The 15569-nt window shown below is 52.3% G+C and overlaps 1 protein-coding gene across 1 annotated transcript; it reads right to left on the reverse strand.

The window, feature by feature from the left end:
- Positions 1 to 11669: 11669 nt before the first annotated feature.
- Positions 11670 to 14151, reverse strand: LOC123153065 (uncharacterized). Its single transcript, XM_044572370.1, has 3 exons — positions 14080 to 14151; positions 13515 to 13887; positions 11670 to 12166 (listed from the first exon to the last, which is right to left on the reverse strand). The coding sequence occupies exons 1-3, from the start codon at positions 14149 to 14151 to the stop codon at positions 12126 to 12128; spliced, it is 486 nt and encodes a 161-aa protein (XP_044428305.1). The 3' UTR covers positions 11670 to 12125.
- Between the last annotated feature and the right edge of the window lie 1418 nt (positions 14152 to 15569).

Genomic DNA, 15569 nt, shown 5'->3' on the forward strand with positions numbered 1-15569 from the left:
ACAACTAGGTTGTCAGATCCCACACATACCAAGCATTTCAATAACATACACACAATATGCTTGATATGTGCAAATACAACATGGCATCACAACATGACTCTACAACTCAAGTATTTATTAGGCTCCGAGGAGCGAGATATTACAAACATGGGTCTCATGACCCAACATTCAGAGCATACAAATCAAAGCACATGCGGAAGCTTAACATGTCTGAGTACAGACATCTAGAAATGAAAAAGGCTGAGAAGCCTGACTATCTACCAGATCCTGCCGAGGGCACAAGATCGTAGCTGAGGTAACAAGCTAAACGTCGAAGTCCACGTGGAACTACTAGTGAGACTGAAGTCTCTCTACAAAAACATAAATTAGGCAACGTGAGTACAAATGTACCCAGCAAGACTTACATCAGATCTAACTACATATGCATCATTATCAACAAAGGGGTGGTGGGGTTTAACTCCAGCAGGCCAGCTTTGACTCGGTGGCTATCCTGAACTACGACTGCAAGTAACTCTTTTGAGGTGGCGCACACGAGTCCACATATTCACCATATCAATACACCACTATGGATCCGCTCCCGTCTCCCTACGAGAATGCCATCCATAGCACTCACGCTTATCTTGCATATTTTAGAGTATCCACTTTCACTTGTCTATGAACTGTACAAGGGGTCCAAGTTTCCATATCCGAGGAATCCGGCTATTCGAATAGATGATGTTAACCCTGCAGGGGTGTACTTCTTCACACACGCTTTCGCCACTTATCGCCCTGTACATGTCATGTACCTCGGCAACCTTCAAGCGGAAGCCGGGCGAGGGAGTCGGCCACGACCTGACTAACCGAACAAGTCTCTAGTCCAGGTTTATCGCCTATTCGGGTTCCATCCGCAAGGAGATCCGGCCGGGGTGTCGCTCATGGCCCCAAACGATGTGAGCAGGGTTCCCAAGCCCACCTCGACGGGTGGATCTACGCTTGGTACACCGTGCCACTATGCCTAGTTTTTCCCAAGCCCACCTGTACCGGGTGCCACTTGGTAGACTACTAACACTACCTACAAACACCAGAAACTAGTTGCAACTCCTGGACAGAGATCATGTTGATTAATAAGTCAAGAGGGGTCGAGTTACCGGAACCCAATGTGTGGTAGTAACTGGTCATGGATCACAAACACAGAACTCAGTTCCTGAAGACGGCTGCAATGAGACAACCCACCATGTACTCCTACATGGCCTCTCACCGCTACCTTTACCAAATCGTGTTCACACACTTAGCTCACACACAGTAGGACATGTTCACACGCCTCTGATTCATCCCCGATGAATCAGACCTGACTCAACTCTAAGCAATAGCAGGCATGACAAACAAACATGAATGAGTAGGCACAACAGGGCTCAAACAACTCCTATTCATGCTAGTGGGTTTCATCTATTTACTGTGGAATGACAGGTCATGCAAAGGATAAAGGGGTTCAGCTACCGCAGCAAGTAACAGTTGAATCGTTGTTGTCCTAATGCAGTAATAGAGAGCAGGAGCGAGAGAGTGGGATTTTATCGGAATGAACAAGGGGGTTTTGCTTGCCTGGCACTTCTGAAGATAACATTGAGTCTTCATCAGTGTCAACGATCACATCATCGGTACAGCGTCTACCGAGGGGGAACAACACCGGCAAACACAGAAGAAACCCGATCAATGCAATGCACAATATGATGCATGCTATGACATGGCAATATGAATGTGTTTTGGGCTAATGCACCTAGCTATGATTTAAATGAAGTTGCTTTGAATACATGATTCGAATTCCAACTCCATATATGATTATTTAAATGCCCTTTATTTATTTTGTCCAAAACAGAGGACAAACATTGTTTAAACATGCATGAAAATGGTACAGATGGATTCCTTGAATTTTTCTGATAATTTTTCATATATAAATTATTTAATTTTGAGTTACGGTTGAATTTCTATGAATTTTAGAAGTTTATACAATTTTCTGGAATTTCCTGAATTATAATAATTCCAGTAATTCATTATTGCGTCAGCCTGACGTCAGTGTGGCGTCAGCAGGTCAACAGGGACTGGTCCGGGTCAAACCTGACCAGTGGGGCCCACTGGTCAGTGACTCAGGTGACTAACAGAGTTAATTAACTCTAACTAATCAAATTAATAGCCACGGGGCCCACTGTCAGTGTCAGCAGGGGGTAATTAGTTTAACTAATTTGATTAGTGCTAATCCTAATTAGCTAACAGGGCTAGGCCCACCTGTCATGGACACAGGGGGGGGGGTCCCGCCGTGGTCAGAGTGGGTCAAACCCACCGGACTTGGTCCACGGCTCGTCGCCGGTGAAGCCCGAGACGGCGGAGGGATCGGAATTCCTCCTCTGGCGTCCAAAACGGCGACTGAGGGGCTCTACGCGTAGCTGGTGTGTGCGCGCATTGAATCGTGGCATCCGTTCGTGCTGGGGAGGTCGGATTTGGCGACGGCGGCGAGCGGGGCGGTGGCCGGAGCACGGCGAGGTCGAGGTTGGCGCTAGGGGGCACGACAGGTCGCACGGGTGGGCGCGCCCGGCTCCTGGAAGAGTGCTGAGCACGTTGCCGTGCTCGGGAGTTAGCTACGGTGGCTCTAGCCTCGTCTGCGTCATCGCCGGCGGCGAGGAACTGTCGGCTCCGACAGCCAGGGTGGTTAGAAGGCGCGGACGGCACGGGGAGAGAGGGGAAATGGACAGGGGCTCACGGTGAGTTCGAAGAGAAGGTCGGCGTGCTCGGGGAGGCGGTGGAGACGGCGAATCGACGGCGGCGGTGGTCGGAGCCCGAGGTGGAAGACGACGGCGATGGCGATGTTCCAGGCCCTCCCGGCTTGCGTGGCTCATCGAAGATGAAGAAGACAACGTGGCGGAGCTTCTCGGCGCGTCGGGATTGCGTGGGGTGGCCAGTGGCCGCGGCTATGGCGAACGGCGGCGACGGCTGCGCTCGGGGCTCACAGGGAAGAGAGGGAAGAGAGAGCCAACGGAGGGGGAGCGGTCCAGAGGGAGAGGGGAGAATGAGGGGAGGCTCTGGGTGTCTCCGTGGCATCGTCTAGGAGGGCCGGGGAAGCAGGAGGTGGTGCACGGCGGCGCGCGCGGCCGACAGGCAGCTGCCTGCCTGCTCTGGCGGGAGGAAGCAGGTGGCTGGCTCCTCCGCCACGTTTCCTGCTGCGGGGCGAGTGCTCCAAGGACGCTCCACCCTCTCCTCCTGCGGTCCGCGCGGAGCGCCCCCGTTCTGGGAAAGGCAGGCTCAAGTCCATTGTGGTTGTGCCATCCCCTCCACCCTCTCCTTCCTCTTCTGTTGATGGAGACGGGTGGACGGCGATCAAATCCAAGAAGCAGCACCGCGCCAGCAAGAACCCTGTAGGCGCTCCTAGGCGCTCCAGGTCGGGGCGGTCCGGCCGGCGCCCTGCCATTAATGCCTCGAGCGGTCGCGCTACCTTCTTAAGCCGCTTCAATGGGCTGTGCTTCCGCTGTCTCGGCACCCGCCACCGTAGAGTAGACTGCAGAGATCCCCTGCATTGCATCATTTGCAAGCAGCCGGGGCACTTCGGCCGCGAATGCCCGCAGAATCCAAGGTTCAAAAGTAGAGTTCCGGCGCAGCTCCCCGCTCGCGGCCCGGTCAGAGACAGGCTCTGCTTCCCCACCCCGCCGCCGGCCGCCATGGATCGCCAAGCCTACCACACCGACCCATCTCGTCGCCCCCGCTCCAGCCACAAGGTCATCATCGCCACGCCGGCCATTGAGCACCAGGAGTTCCTCCTCCGTAAGCATGCGCTGGTGCTCACGGCGGCAGTGTCCCAGCATGCCGCCAACCCCATGGCGGTGGGCTGGGCCATCGAAGAGCAGCTGCACACGCCTCCCCACCTGCTGCGCGTCACCAGCCACGACCCAGGGGACTTCTTCGTCCACTTCGAGCTTCCAGCGCACAAGGAGAACGCAGTCCGCCGCGGGCATGTCAAGGTGGACGGCGTCGTGTTCGCAATCAAGGGCTGGCACGAGGACCACCATGACATGCCAGACGGCTGCAAGCTCCATGTCCGCGTGGTCATCGAGAGGATTCCCATGCAGCTCTGGTCGTTGGAGGGCGCCGTCGAAGTGCTGGGCGACCTCTGCATCATGGACCGCCTCGACAGCCGCACCCACGAGCGCGGGCACACCAGGTCGTTTGCCTGCTGGGTGTGGGTCTCCGACATCGCGCACATCCCCACCAAGCGTATCATCTGGCGCGCGGCGCGGGGCGCGGACCGGGTGGAGGCCATGCTTGGTTTCTCGCCACCAAGTCGCGCCGCCCCCTGGCGTCAAGTGCTGTGATCTGCTAGTGCACGTGGACCGAATTGAGGACTGGACCCCGCGATCCCCGCGCTCGTCCCGTTCTCGTCAAAGCGGCCTCCCCTCCTCGGAGTCCGACGACGACGCCCCCTTCCCGGCGATCTACCCGGGGACTTGGACCAGGAATGTTGAGGACGGCCAAGGGCGCCGCAGGCCGGAGACGGTGGCCTCCTTTGGTTGCCAGGGCCTGCAGTTCGGGAACGGAAGGCGCGACCGCGATGACCACGACAACAGCCGCGGCGGCAGGCATTCCTGGAAAGACACCCTGCTGGGCCGGAGTCTCAGCCGCGAGGCCGCCGCAAGCAAGAAGGCACCACCTAGGCATAGGAGCCGCACGCCGGTGAGACGCCGGCACGGGGCGGGCTGCCGCAAGGACGACCTCGTGCTCCGGGCCACTCCTCCTTAGCCACTCCGTCGCCCGCCTCCTCCACTGCCTGCCCTGCCTCCTCAAGCCCCTATGTCGGCCCGCACCTCCCCTGAGTCGGTCATAGACTTCTTCAACGATGGTGCAGGCGAGCTGGCTCCTCCGCAGCGCGCTGACTGCATGCTGATGGAGCTCGAGGAGGTGGTCGAGGGCGCACTGGCCGCCCCTCTGGAGTTTCAAGACGGTCAAGGCGACGGTCAATTTGGGGCCCACCCGTGGCCCACCCCTGAGTCGCCATCTGGCGGGGCCCTGCCCTCTCACATGCGCCCCAACCTCGTCAGCGCGGCCTGCCGCGCCCCTACACTGGCCGTGAACACCGCGGTGCAACTTGGCGCCATCACGCAGCAGGTCCTCGAGCTTCAGCTGGAGGGGGGACCGGCGATGCCCCGGCAGCTCTTCCGCAACATCGCTCCCCCTTCTCCCTGCCCCGGTGCCACCGCCCCTGCCGGCCTCCCACCACTCCTCTGCGCCACCAAAGACGAGGGCGCCCTCAACGCCAACTAGGTAGAGTGCGCGGCAGGCGGCCATAAACAGCCCCGCCCCCGTGGTGCGACGCGCTTCTCTGCGATTGGTGCAGGAGCTGGGTGGACTTGGCCCCAAGGAGAGGATGACCATGGAGGCGGCCGAGGCGCTCGCGCGGCATTTCGAGGAACTGCTCTCGGAGGACGACATCACCTGCATTGCAAAGCTTTCCAAGCTCAACGTGGATGCCCTGCGCACCATGGTCGGCCTCGCTGGCCCTGATGGCGCGACCGGAGTTCAAGTGTGATCATGTTAGATATGCTCTGTAGTTTTAGGACTAGTCTCCGGTGCCGTCTAGCCTTAAGCCAGATTGAGTTAGGTTTCTTTCAAATGTTGTTTGTTAGGATCAGTAGATCTGCTCGTCGTCGGCATGTTTTGGGTGCTACTGGTGGTTGCCGACGCGCCCCGGTCCGGCTGGATGTGTGTAACCGCTTGCTCACTTTCATCATTAGTAGCTTTGGTTCCCGGAGAATTCACCTGTTCCTAAATGACTGACGACACATGCGGTTTCATGAGTTGGAACGTGAGAGGGCTCAACTCGCCGGCGAGGAGAGCCACAGTTAGTGAGCTAGTTAGTGCCCTGCGCCCGACGATCCTCTGCCTGCAGGAGACAAAGATCGACACTTGGTCCCCCAGCTTGGTGCGTGACATTGGTGGGCGCGCTCTGGACGGCTGCGCTGTCCTACCAGCGATCGACACCTGCGGTGGTGCGACCATCTTCTGGGATTCCACCATCGCTAGCATTGCCACGCATAGCATTGGGCTCTTCTCCATCACGGCGATCGTCACGCTGCTGCGCTCTGGCACATCGTTTTGGCTAACAACGGTCTACGGACCGGCTGATGAAGCAAGAAAAGATGTCTTCCTGCTCGAGCTTGCTGCAGCTGCTCCTCCCCCCGGCCATCCATGGGTGATCAATGGTGCTTTTAACATCATATACGAAGCTAGAGATAAGAACAACTCCAACCTCAACAAGCGGCTCATGGGAAAGTTTAGAGCAATGATAGATCAGGCCGGCGTAAGGGAGATAAAGTGCAAAAACAGGAGATTTACGTGGAGCAATGAGCGCCAAAACCCTACGTTAGTGAGCATCGACAAATTTTTCTGCAACATGGACTGGGAGGCCCTATTCCCAAACCACACTTTGACTGCGGCATCCACGGCTTGCTCGGATCACTGCCCGCTCCTGCATGCAAATGCCGCCTCGCCTCGTCGCAAAGCCAGATTCAGATTTGAGAGCTTCTGGCCTCGCTTCCCCCGTTTCCAGGAAACGGTGGCTCGGGCCTGGGAGAGGCCTGTCAACCATGACTGCCCGTTTGTGAGGTTTAAGACCAAGCTTCAGAGAACCGCTTCTGACCTGAAGATATGGGGAAAGACTCTGTTCAGTGACGCAAAACTTCAGTTCCACTTGGCATCCGAGGTGGTGCTTCGTTTCGACGTGGCCCAGGAGAGAAGAGTTCTGACCCAATCTGAATTTCACCTCAGGAAGCTGCTCAAGTTGAAGATCGTTGGCCTCACGGCACTGGAGCGTGCCAGGAAAAGACAGGCCTCCCGTGTTACATGGCTGAAGGCCGGCGATGCCAAAACTGCTTTCTTTCAGGCCAAAATCAGCTCGCGAAGACGGAAAAATTCCATTCAGCAGCTGCAGGGGGACGACTTGATCGCCACAACCCACAAAGACAAGGCGAAGATGATTCAGGAGCACTTCCAGTAGCTATTGGGGACAAGGAAAAACAGAGAATGCACGATCAACCTACTGGTGCTGGACAGCAGTGGCCTTGACAATCCTTTCACCGAGGCTGAAATCTGGGCGGCTGTGTGTAGGGATGGCAATTTTATCCATGGATCTGGATACCCATGGATACCCGACCCGGTTGGGCAAGGGTATGGAGCACATTTCTGCCCATGGGTCCGTGGATATGGATACCCACGAACAGCTGGGTTGGGCACGGTTATAGTTTGTGCTCCATGGATATGCAATGGATACCCATATGACATGTGGGGCCATATGCCAGTGACAGTAGAAAGAACGAATCAATGGGAAATGGCAGACAATATGCAACTGGTGTCATAAGCTATATGCTGCAAAGTCAACCTCTGGTATGTCACACTTAATGACTCATCGTATTACTTGTTGCCTACTTATGCATGTAGCTTATGTTGACATTTATGAGTGAATGATGTTGAGTTAATTTGATCTTTGGGAAGGCTTCATGATGACTTTTCTATGCCCATGGAGCTCCATGGGTATGTGGGTATCCAGCGGGTTTGGGCATGGGCACAAGTTGTGCCCATGGATAATTTGATGGATGGGAAGAGGGTAGGAAGATGGGTCATGGGTTGGATTTGGACCAGCTCCACCCGCCCCAAACCCAACCCATTGCCATCCCTAGCTGTGTGCTCCTCACCGGCGGAGAAGCCCCCGGGGCCAGATGGGTTCTCTGGCTCCTTCTACAAAGCTTGTTGGCTGACGATCAAGGACGATCTTGTGGCTGTTTTCAACAAGTTCCACCGCCTGGCTGTTGGGGATTTTGCGTCACTGAACAGAGCGCTGATTGCTTTGCTCCCAAAGAAGGATGGGGCAGTCACAGTGGGAGACTTCCGGCCAATTAGCTTAATACATTCCGTGGCGAAGCTGATCGCCAAAGTCCTCTCCCTGCGCCCGTCAAAAGTCATCGATCAGCTCATCTCCCCTGCCCAAAGTGCCTTCCAAAAGAAGAAGGGAATCAATGACAGCTACCTCTTCGTTTAGAACATGGCGAGGATGCTCCACCGCAAGCACAAGCCGGCACTTCTTCTGAAGCTGGACATAGCAAAAGCGTTTGACAGCGTCTCCTGGGAGTATCTTATGGAGTTAATGCAATGACTCGGTTTCCCACCGCGGTGGAGAGATTGGGTGGCGCTGCTCCTCTCCTCGGCTTCCTCAACATGTCTCCTCAACGGCGTGGAGGGAGCCATCATCTAGCACCAGCGTGGCTTACGGCAAGGCGATCCGCTGTCCCCTCTCCTCTTTATCCTCGCGATAGATCCTCTTCACCGCTTGATCGCCGCGGCCACGCGAGCCGGCGCCCTCGCCCCGCTCCCAACGGGTGTGGTAGGGCTGCGGGTCAGCTTATATGCGGATGACGCTGTCGTTTTCGTCAACCCAAGTAGACAGGATGTGGATGGGCTCATGGAGCTGTTGCAGGGTTTTCGCAAAGCGACGGGGCTGAACCTGAACCGGGCGAAATCGACCGTGGCACCCATCAGGTGCCCTGGCATCGACCTGCAACACATTTTGTAGAATTTTGGCGGGCAGATCGTGGGCTTCCCCATTATATATCTCGGCATCCCAGTGTTTCTAGGCAGGATTAGACTAGTCTATCTGCAATACCTCCTAGACATGATTAGAGCCAGACTAGCGGGATGGAAGGGTCGCCTGATGCCACTCTCGGGGCGTCGTGTGCTGGTCAGGTGCGTGCCCTCCGCGCTCCCGGCATTCGCACTTGCAGTTCTTCGGGCTCCGGCAAAATTCTTCAAGGAAGTCGACAAGGCCCGCAGGCGGTTCCTATGGGCGCAGGACGATGGGCTCGCCGGAGGCAAGTGCAAGGTCCGGTGGCAGGTGGTCGCGTCCCCGACTGATCGCGGGGGGCTGGGCGTGCAAGGTCCGGTGGCAGGTGGTCGCGTCCCCGACTGATCGCGGGGGGCTGGGCGTGCCGGACCTGCAGCGCTGCAGCGCTTCGCTAGAGCCCTGCGCCTCCGCTGGTTGTGGATGGCATGGACACACCCAGACCGGCCTTGGGCGGGGCTGGGATCGCCGTGCGACGACAAGGATCGGGCGCTTTTCGCGTCGGCAACTATCGTGGCCGTGCGCAGCGGGCGACAGGCCACCTTCTGGCACTGCAATTGGCTCGGCGGTCGCCCGCTCAAGCTCCAATTCCCGGACATATTCAGGCGCTCCATCCGCAAGAACCGGAGTGTTGCCGATGCGCTTCTGGGGGATAGATCGATACTCAACCTTCAGCTCGGCGAAATCAACGACACAATCATGCTGCAGTGCATCCATCTGTCTAGGGCGATTAGAGAGGCAGAAATCACGCTGCAGCCGGACATCACCGACGAGATCGCTTGGACGGGGGGCGGCGGTAGCTCTGAATACTCCGCCAGCTCCGCCTACGCCATCCAGTTCTCCGACCGCCCCACGACCTCTTTCAAGCCACTGATCTGGAAGACGTGGGCGTCGGGGCATGTCAAGATGTTCTGTTGGCTTCTCCACCATGATAAGCTGTGGTGCAACGACCGACTTCAACGTCGAGGATGGGAGAACGGATACTTCTGCGCCCTGTGCTCCAGAAGCCTAGAATCATCGGTGCACTTATTCTGGGAATGCCCGTTCGCGCGGAGGGTTTGGACGCAGGCGGCGTCCTGAAGAAGTTGCGAGGCTCTAAGGCCAGACGTGGAGACAAGCGGGAGATCCACCACTGAGATCGTCACCTCCCTGGTGCTTCGGTCTCCTCCGGCCGCTCGGCGAGGGGTGCAATCCTTGATGGGAATGACTCTCTGGCGAATTTGGCTTAAACGCAACGCATGCACTTTCAGAGGCGCCACGCCGCGAGTTTCAGATGTAATTAGCGAGATTAGGAGCGATTTGGAGCAATGGCGTTTGGCCGGAGCGGCATGTCCCGAGACCCCGTTTGGGGATTTGGTCGTGAGATAGTTCCCTAGATGTACAAGGGGAGGATCTGTTTCCTCCTCTGTTTTCTTCCTGGTCACTTGACCAAATTCTTGCAACTCTCCTCTGCTAAATCAATGAAAAGCCAGTGAAATGCTGGGTCTTTCAAAAGAAAATTGTGGCTCTCTAGGAGAGGATGGCCTCCGTTCAGCTGCATGATCACACTCCTGACGCAATCGTCAGGACGCTCAATATCTCCGGCGTCTATGATGCCGCCTTGTCATACCGGGCCCAGTTTGACGACCTTGCTCCTACAACTACGAACCCGTTGGTGTCGAACAACGGGGGCCCTCCTAAATGAAAGATGTTTCCATGGCTTGTGCTTCGAGATATAATATGGACAACTGACAGACTGCAACGCCAGGGTTGGCCAAATTGGGGTGATTGTCAACTTTGCAAAGTCCATGGAGAGTCGGCCGCACACATGCTCTTCACTTGCCGGTACTCCATGCGCATTTGGAGGATGATTCCATCCTGGCTTGTCTTGGAAGGCCTCCTGGAGCGTTTTTACGTTGGCCAAAGAGTGGTGGGCCTCCTTGTGCCTTCCTGGAGGCAGACGACGCCGGGCTATGTCCTCCCTTCTCCTGCTCATGGTATGGGAAATTTGGAACGAGCGCAGTACTCGTCTCCTCCATGCCTTATGCTGTTTTTGCTGAAATCAAACAGGAGGCTTCCCTCTCGGTTTTGGCCGGTGCTAAGAACTTGAGACTTTTATGCCGTGAGAGTAGTCTCAGTTGTTTGGCACATGTGCCCTTGTTTTCTTTGCTGTAAAACTCCTTAATTAATCTGATGAGGCAAAGCTGTTTCAAAAAAAATATGTGCCCACACCCAAACAGTGGGGTGTCTCCACGTTACGAAATTCAGAAAACAGATTCACAGCAATCTAGCCAGCAGTGTTCGCTGGAGCATGTCCTTAGTTCCAGAAACTGCACTGATCAGTGTATTCAGACTAGAGCAGAAAAACAGCGTGTAAAGAGCAATCTTCATGGCAGTGTTATTATCGGGATCTCAGAGAATCTTTCCCGCTTTCAGAATTTTACACCCCAAAGGAGCAAGAACAAATATGCCTGCAATTTCTGTCAGAAATAGTTGGCATGCTGAATGTTATTAGTTATGAATCGCAATAACAACATTTGTGCTGAGCGCTGACTGAGCACTGCAAAGTTACTGACTGAGTTCCAGGGCCCAAGTGTGTCATCTTACTATCGTCAGGAAGACAGGAATTCGGAATATTAAAACGTTACTGACAATTGCTAGCCATTTTGGTAGCTAAGTACAAAGTTTACAGCTTCATTTTGGTGATTACTGAATCCTGTTAAAAACCCGTGCATGTTTATTTTTCATAATAAGCCTCTCTGAACTATGATGGATCTACTTAAGAGTAAATTGCTAAATAGAATACCACAAATGAATCGTGCTGTTGCACATAACCAACAAACAGGATTAGAAAGGGGGACACAAAGTGCTCAACTCTCACAGCAGGAGCCACCAAATCAGTGTTCATGTCAGATGCTTCATCTAAGAGAAATGCAGAATGAAAACTAGTGTCTGCTCAAACAAGACAGCGAAAGAAAAAGAAGGCAGCTTATGTTCAAATCCTGAAAACAATGTAATGTGCAGAAGCTAGTTTTCTTCTTGTAGCGCTGTTGGATAAAATCTGAATTTTGTTCATACGTTACAAATTCATTTTCCTACTCTCAAAACAACACAACTAGAAGCACTATCAGCAGCTCACAACATTACTGGCAAGAACCACTGCCTTTTCATTTATACGAAGTGCATCATCATCCAGAAAAGAAATGGAAGATCATCAACCCATAGCAAGAACCCCTACAGGTAAATGCTTCATCCAGGAAGCACCACAGAGATGAATGCCAGAAGAGCAACACTCGAACAGTTGGAGGCAACGATCCCAGCAGTTCTGAATCATAGAACCGCGAGTAACACTCAAAACAGTGCAAGTTTTAGCTAGCAGAAGAAACACAAGAGCTGATAAGTTTTCTCGACCTATATCAATCTATATGTAAAAGTAGGCGTCTAGTTCTGCTGTCATTGTGTCCGAGGCGGCCAAAATTCTGAGGAGTTGAACTGTCAGGACTCCTGCTCCGTTCTTTCTCTACTCTGCGTGGACATCCGGGTATCGCAGCCTACCATAGGCTGAATAAGCAGAAATAATGAGTCAGTTAGGCATCAGACCATTAATCAATGACAAGAACAAGTAGTCAAAACCTGAAACAATATAATTTGCAAGGAACTAAACTTTTATGCACTATCTATAGTAGGATACTATCGATCTGAATTTTCTTATCAAGTTAGAAACTTAGTATCTTCTCTGCAAAGATGAAACGAGACGACTGAACTTGATTTGGCTTTTTAGGTTCCATAATTTCTACTCCCTCCGTTCCATATTAGTCGTCGCTGATTTAGTACAAAGTTGTACTAAACCAGCGACGAGTAATATGGAACGGAGGGAGTACTAGCGGCAAAATATTATGAAAATGATGAACTGAATTATCTGAATCAAGAAAAGAAATGTGGAACTAGTAGTTTCGACTAGCTTCAGAGTTCAGACCATCTTTTACCATGTGTACACAGACTGATACATACACATGGCATTGGCACCTACTATTCCCATGCAACTACTTTTACCTTCCTACAAGACTACATCAGTGTCAGAAAAGTCCCAAGCCCTAACAAAACCTATCATAATATCCTTTTTCCAAGCACGATCAGACTAACACTCACTAAAGTAACACTCTAAATATTTCTTTTGAATTTTAAGACTCTAAATATCATTTTCATGCAGTAAGCAATATCAAATCTAACATCTGCACGAAAGAGATTCAAGACCACCAGTACATTTCTCGGCAAGGAAGATCACTAGGAAGCAAACCAGTAATGTAAATCTCAAAGTTTTACAAAATAAAATAAAATGACAAGACCGATAATAGTACAGCTCATGTACAAAAACGGACAATAATATAGCTCATGTGCAGAAACTAGATTTAATTTAGATTCTAGGAACCTGAATTTTGCTCACAGGTTATTCAACACAAGTGAAATAGGCTCAATGCGTAAAACGGATACCACAATCTTCTTTGTTAAGGCTGAAAAGACATTTAATTAACTGATTCGTCTATTTCAGTTCCATAGTTTTTACTTGGGACAGAATAGCACCAAATAGAGGAACTAAATTATCTGAATCAAGGACAGTAGTATGAAACCAACACTTTCCATATCAAGGTTGCTGTGAAATGAACAATAAACTGCAAGACAACAACAGCTGCAGACAATTCCAAACACCTAAAAGTTTCAGTTAACTGTTTTTCAGACTACAACAATTTCAGTAAACAGTTTGTCAGACCATAACAGTTTAAGTAAACTGATTTTCAAGCACAAGCAGATTAACACCCACTGAAACAAACACCTAAATCTGTACACTGTGCGTAACAAATTCAGTCAAAGACTACCATTAGGAAGTTGGGAGATGGAGAGTAGCTCTCACCAGGGGTCCTGGACAGGCACAGGACAATCTGGAGGGTCTCGCCGTTGCGTCCGTGGGGCAGGTTGACGACGAGCGGGATCAAACGCCCGTAGCGGCCCGCTCGGACGCACATGACGATGTCGAAGGGGAGGATGTCGGGGTGGGGGTGGCGGTGGGGGCCGATGCGGCTGTACAGCTCGTTCCTCACGCTGCCCCTCCGCGCCGGCGCGGCGAAGAACCGGCCGGCGGCACTGCTTCTCTCCTTGCCCTGCCCCGGCACGCCGCACGCACGCCTGGCACCAGCGAAGCGAGGCAGCGCAACGACGGCGGGGAGGCAAACCACTCGGGGAGACTGCTTGCTGCTGCTCGCCCGCTCGCCATCCTCTGCTTTGTGCTAAGCCTGTGTGCTGCGTGTGCGTGTGCGTGCGTGACACCTTTTATTTATTTATTTTTGATCTGGCCTGCGTGACACCTTCTGCCTGCTTGTCTGTATGGTGTTTGTTCTAGCCCGATTTGATATCAATTACTCAAAAATATATATTTACGTTTCACTTTGTTTTTTGTGGTTGTGGTGATGTGGAGTTACCCCGTTGTTGTAAAATTGTGTGATGCGAAGTACATGGATCTTGTCGTTGGGGAGCCATTCATGTTTCGACATGACGGTTTAGCTATTGAATGTTCCATGAGTGTTTATGGGTTGTCTCGGACTATCTTGGCAACGATAATATCATTGATTCTGCTGCTAAGATAGCCATGGTGTCTAGTTCTCTTGTGTCACTATTCTAGATGTCAACAATTAAGGGCATCCCTGCTAGGTGATCACTCTTGCTTCCCATCTCCCTTAGCAAAAGCGCCCCCGTTACCCACCTCGTATCCCGACATCGGGGCCCTTTTCTTCTCGTCTTGGACACTTGACGCGTGTTAGGTCCCCGTGGGGAGACCCGCCCCGGTAGTGATACACGTGCGTACACTTGGAGGCTTGAGATCAGAAGCGAAAAAATAGAGACGACATGATGACATCATTGACGGGGACTTGGGTAGCTCTTTATTGAGGGTGGTGTAGGGAAGCAACGGGTAGTATGGAAGGGCCAATGGCGTAGCTTGAGAGGACTAGGCATCATGCTTTGGGAGGGAAAGGAAAAGGGGAAGTAGTGGCCAGCGACGACATATGGATGCGAAGTGTGACTACGTGTGAGCTTCATTTAACTATTTGTGGTGTGTTTTATAGTGTCCTTGCAGAGCTAGTAGAGTTAGCATTCGACGAATCTGGATCTCTTCGACCAAAGTGCCACTGTTCAGGTGGTTTATCACATATGCCTCTTCTTATCTTCTCAATGGTCGTAAAAGTCAGAGGAAGCACTCCCCCCTCACCCCTTCGTTTTATATAAGGTCTAACTAATATTTTTGTCAATTTCGCTATATTTGCTCACATTATGCTTAGGGAAAGCAACCACCTTAATTACCTACTATGCAACACACTCATGCACATGTGCTAGCTTGGCCATGTGATGAGTGTACGAGGGTCCGCACCCATTGGTAAGTGCAACCTTCAATTATGTTTTGATTTTCTTATCAGATGGGAAATAAATAATATGAAAAATAATAGAGTCAGCGACAATTAATATGGATTGGAGGGACTATGTGATTATAGGTCGTCGGTTCGAATCCCATTTTCCCTAGAAAAATCTACAATGGTACAAGAGTTTTTGGAGTTGGGCCCATCGAAATGAAAGGGAGGGAGTATGCTGATATGTCCTTCTGTCAAAGGCTTTATGCTTCTTCAATCTTAAGTTGGCATCATCTTCATCTGAATTTCTGACGTGTCAGAGGTGCTTTTCATGCATGTTTCGAGTTAAGACCTAGGGCGAGATGCTAGCGACCTCGCTAGGACCCATGGCGAAAACTATGATATCAGCTAACATCATAATCAACATGTAGGATCATCATGATATACACTATCATCATTATCCCATCCTCGAGGGTGGGCGATTGGTGAGGTCTTAGGACATCTTCAACGTCGGCCCTAAAAAATGGAAACACTATTTATCCCACGGATGCGGATACGGGAGCCAGCCA

The sequence above is a fragment of the Triticum aestivum genome, chromosome 7A (assembly GCF_018294505.1).
Source record: "Triticum aestivum cultivar Chinese Spring chromosome 7A, IWGSC CS RefSeq v2.1, whole genome shotgun sequence".
Classification (NCBI taxonomy): Eukaryota; Viridiplantae; Streptophyta; class Magnoliopsida; order Poales; family Poaceae; genus Triticum; species Triticum aestivum.

Bases quoted from the DNA above. Each gene is read 5' to 3' on its own strand.
- LOC123153065 (XM_044572370.1), bottom strand. From the start codon at position 14,151: ATGTCGAAACATGAATGGCTCCCCAACGACAAGATCCATGTACTTCGC. The intron at 13,888-14,079 runs GTAACTCCACAT...ACACAGGCTTAG, and splicing joins CACAATTTTACAACAACGGG to CACAAAGCAGAGGATGGCGA. The intron at 12,167-13,514 runs GTGAGAGCTACT...CTGCTTATTCAG, and splicing joins GTGCCTGTCCAGGACCCCTG to CCTATGGTAGGCTGCGATAC.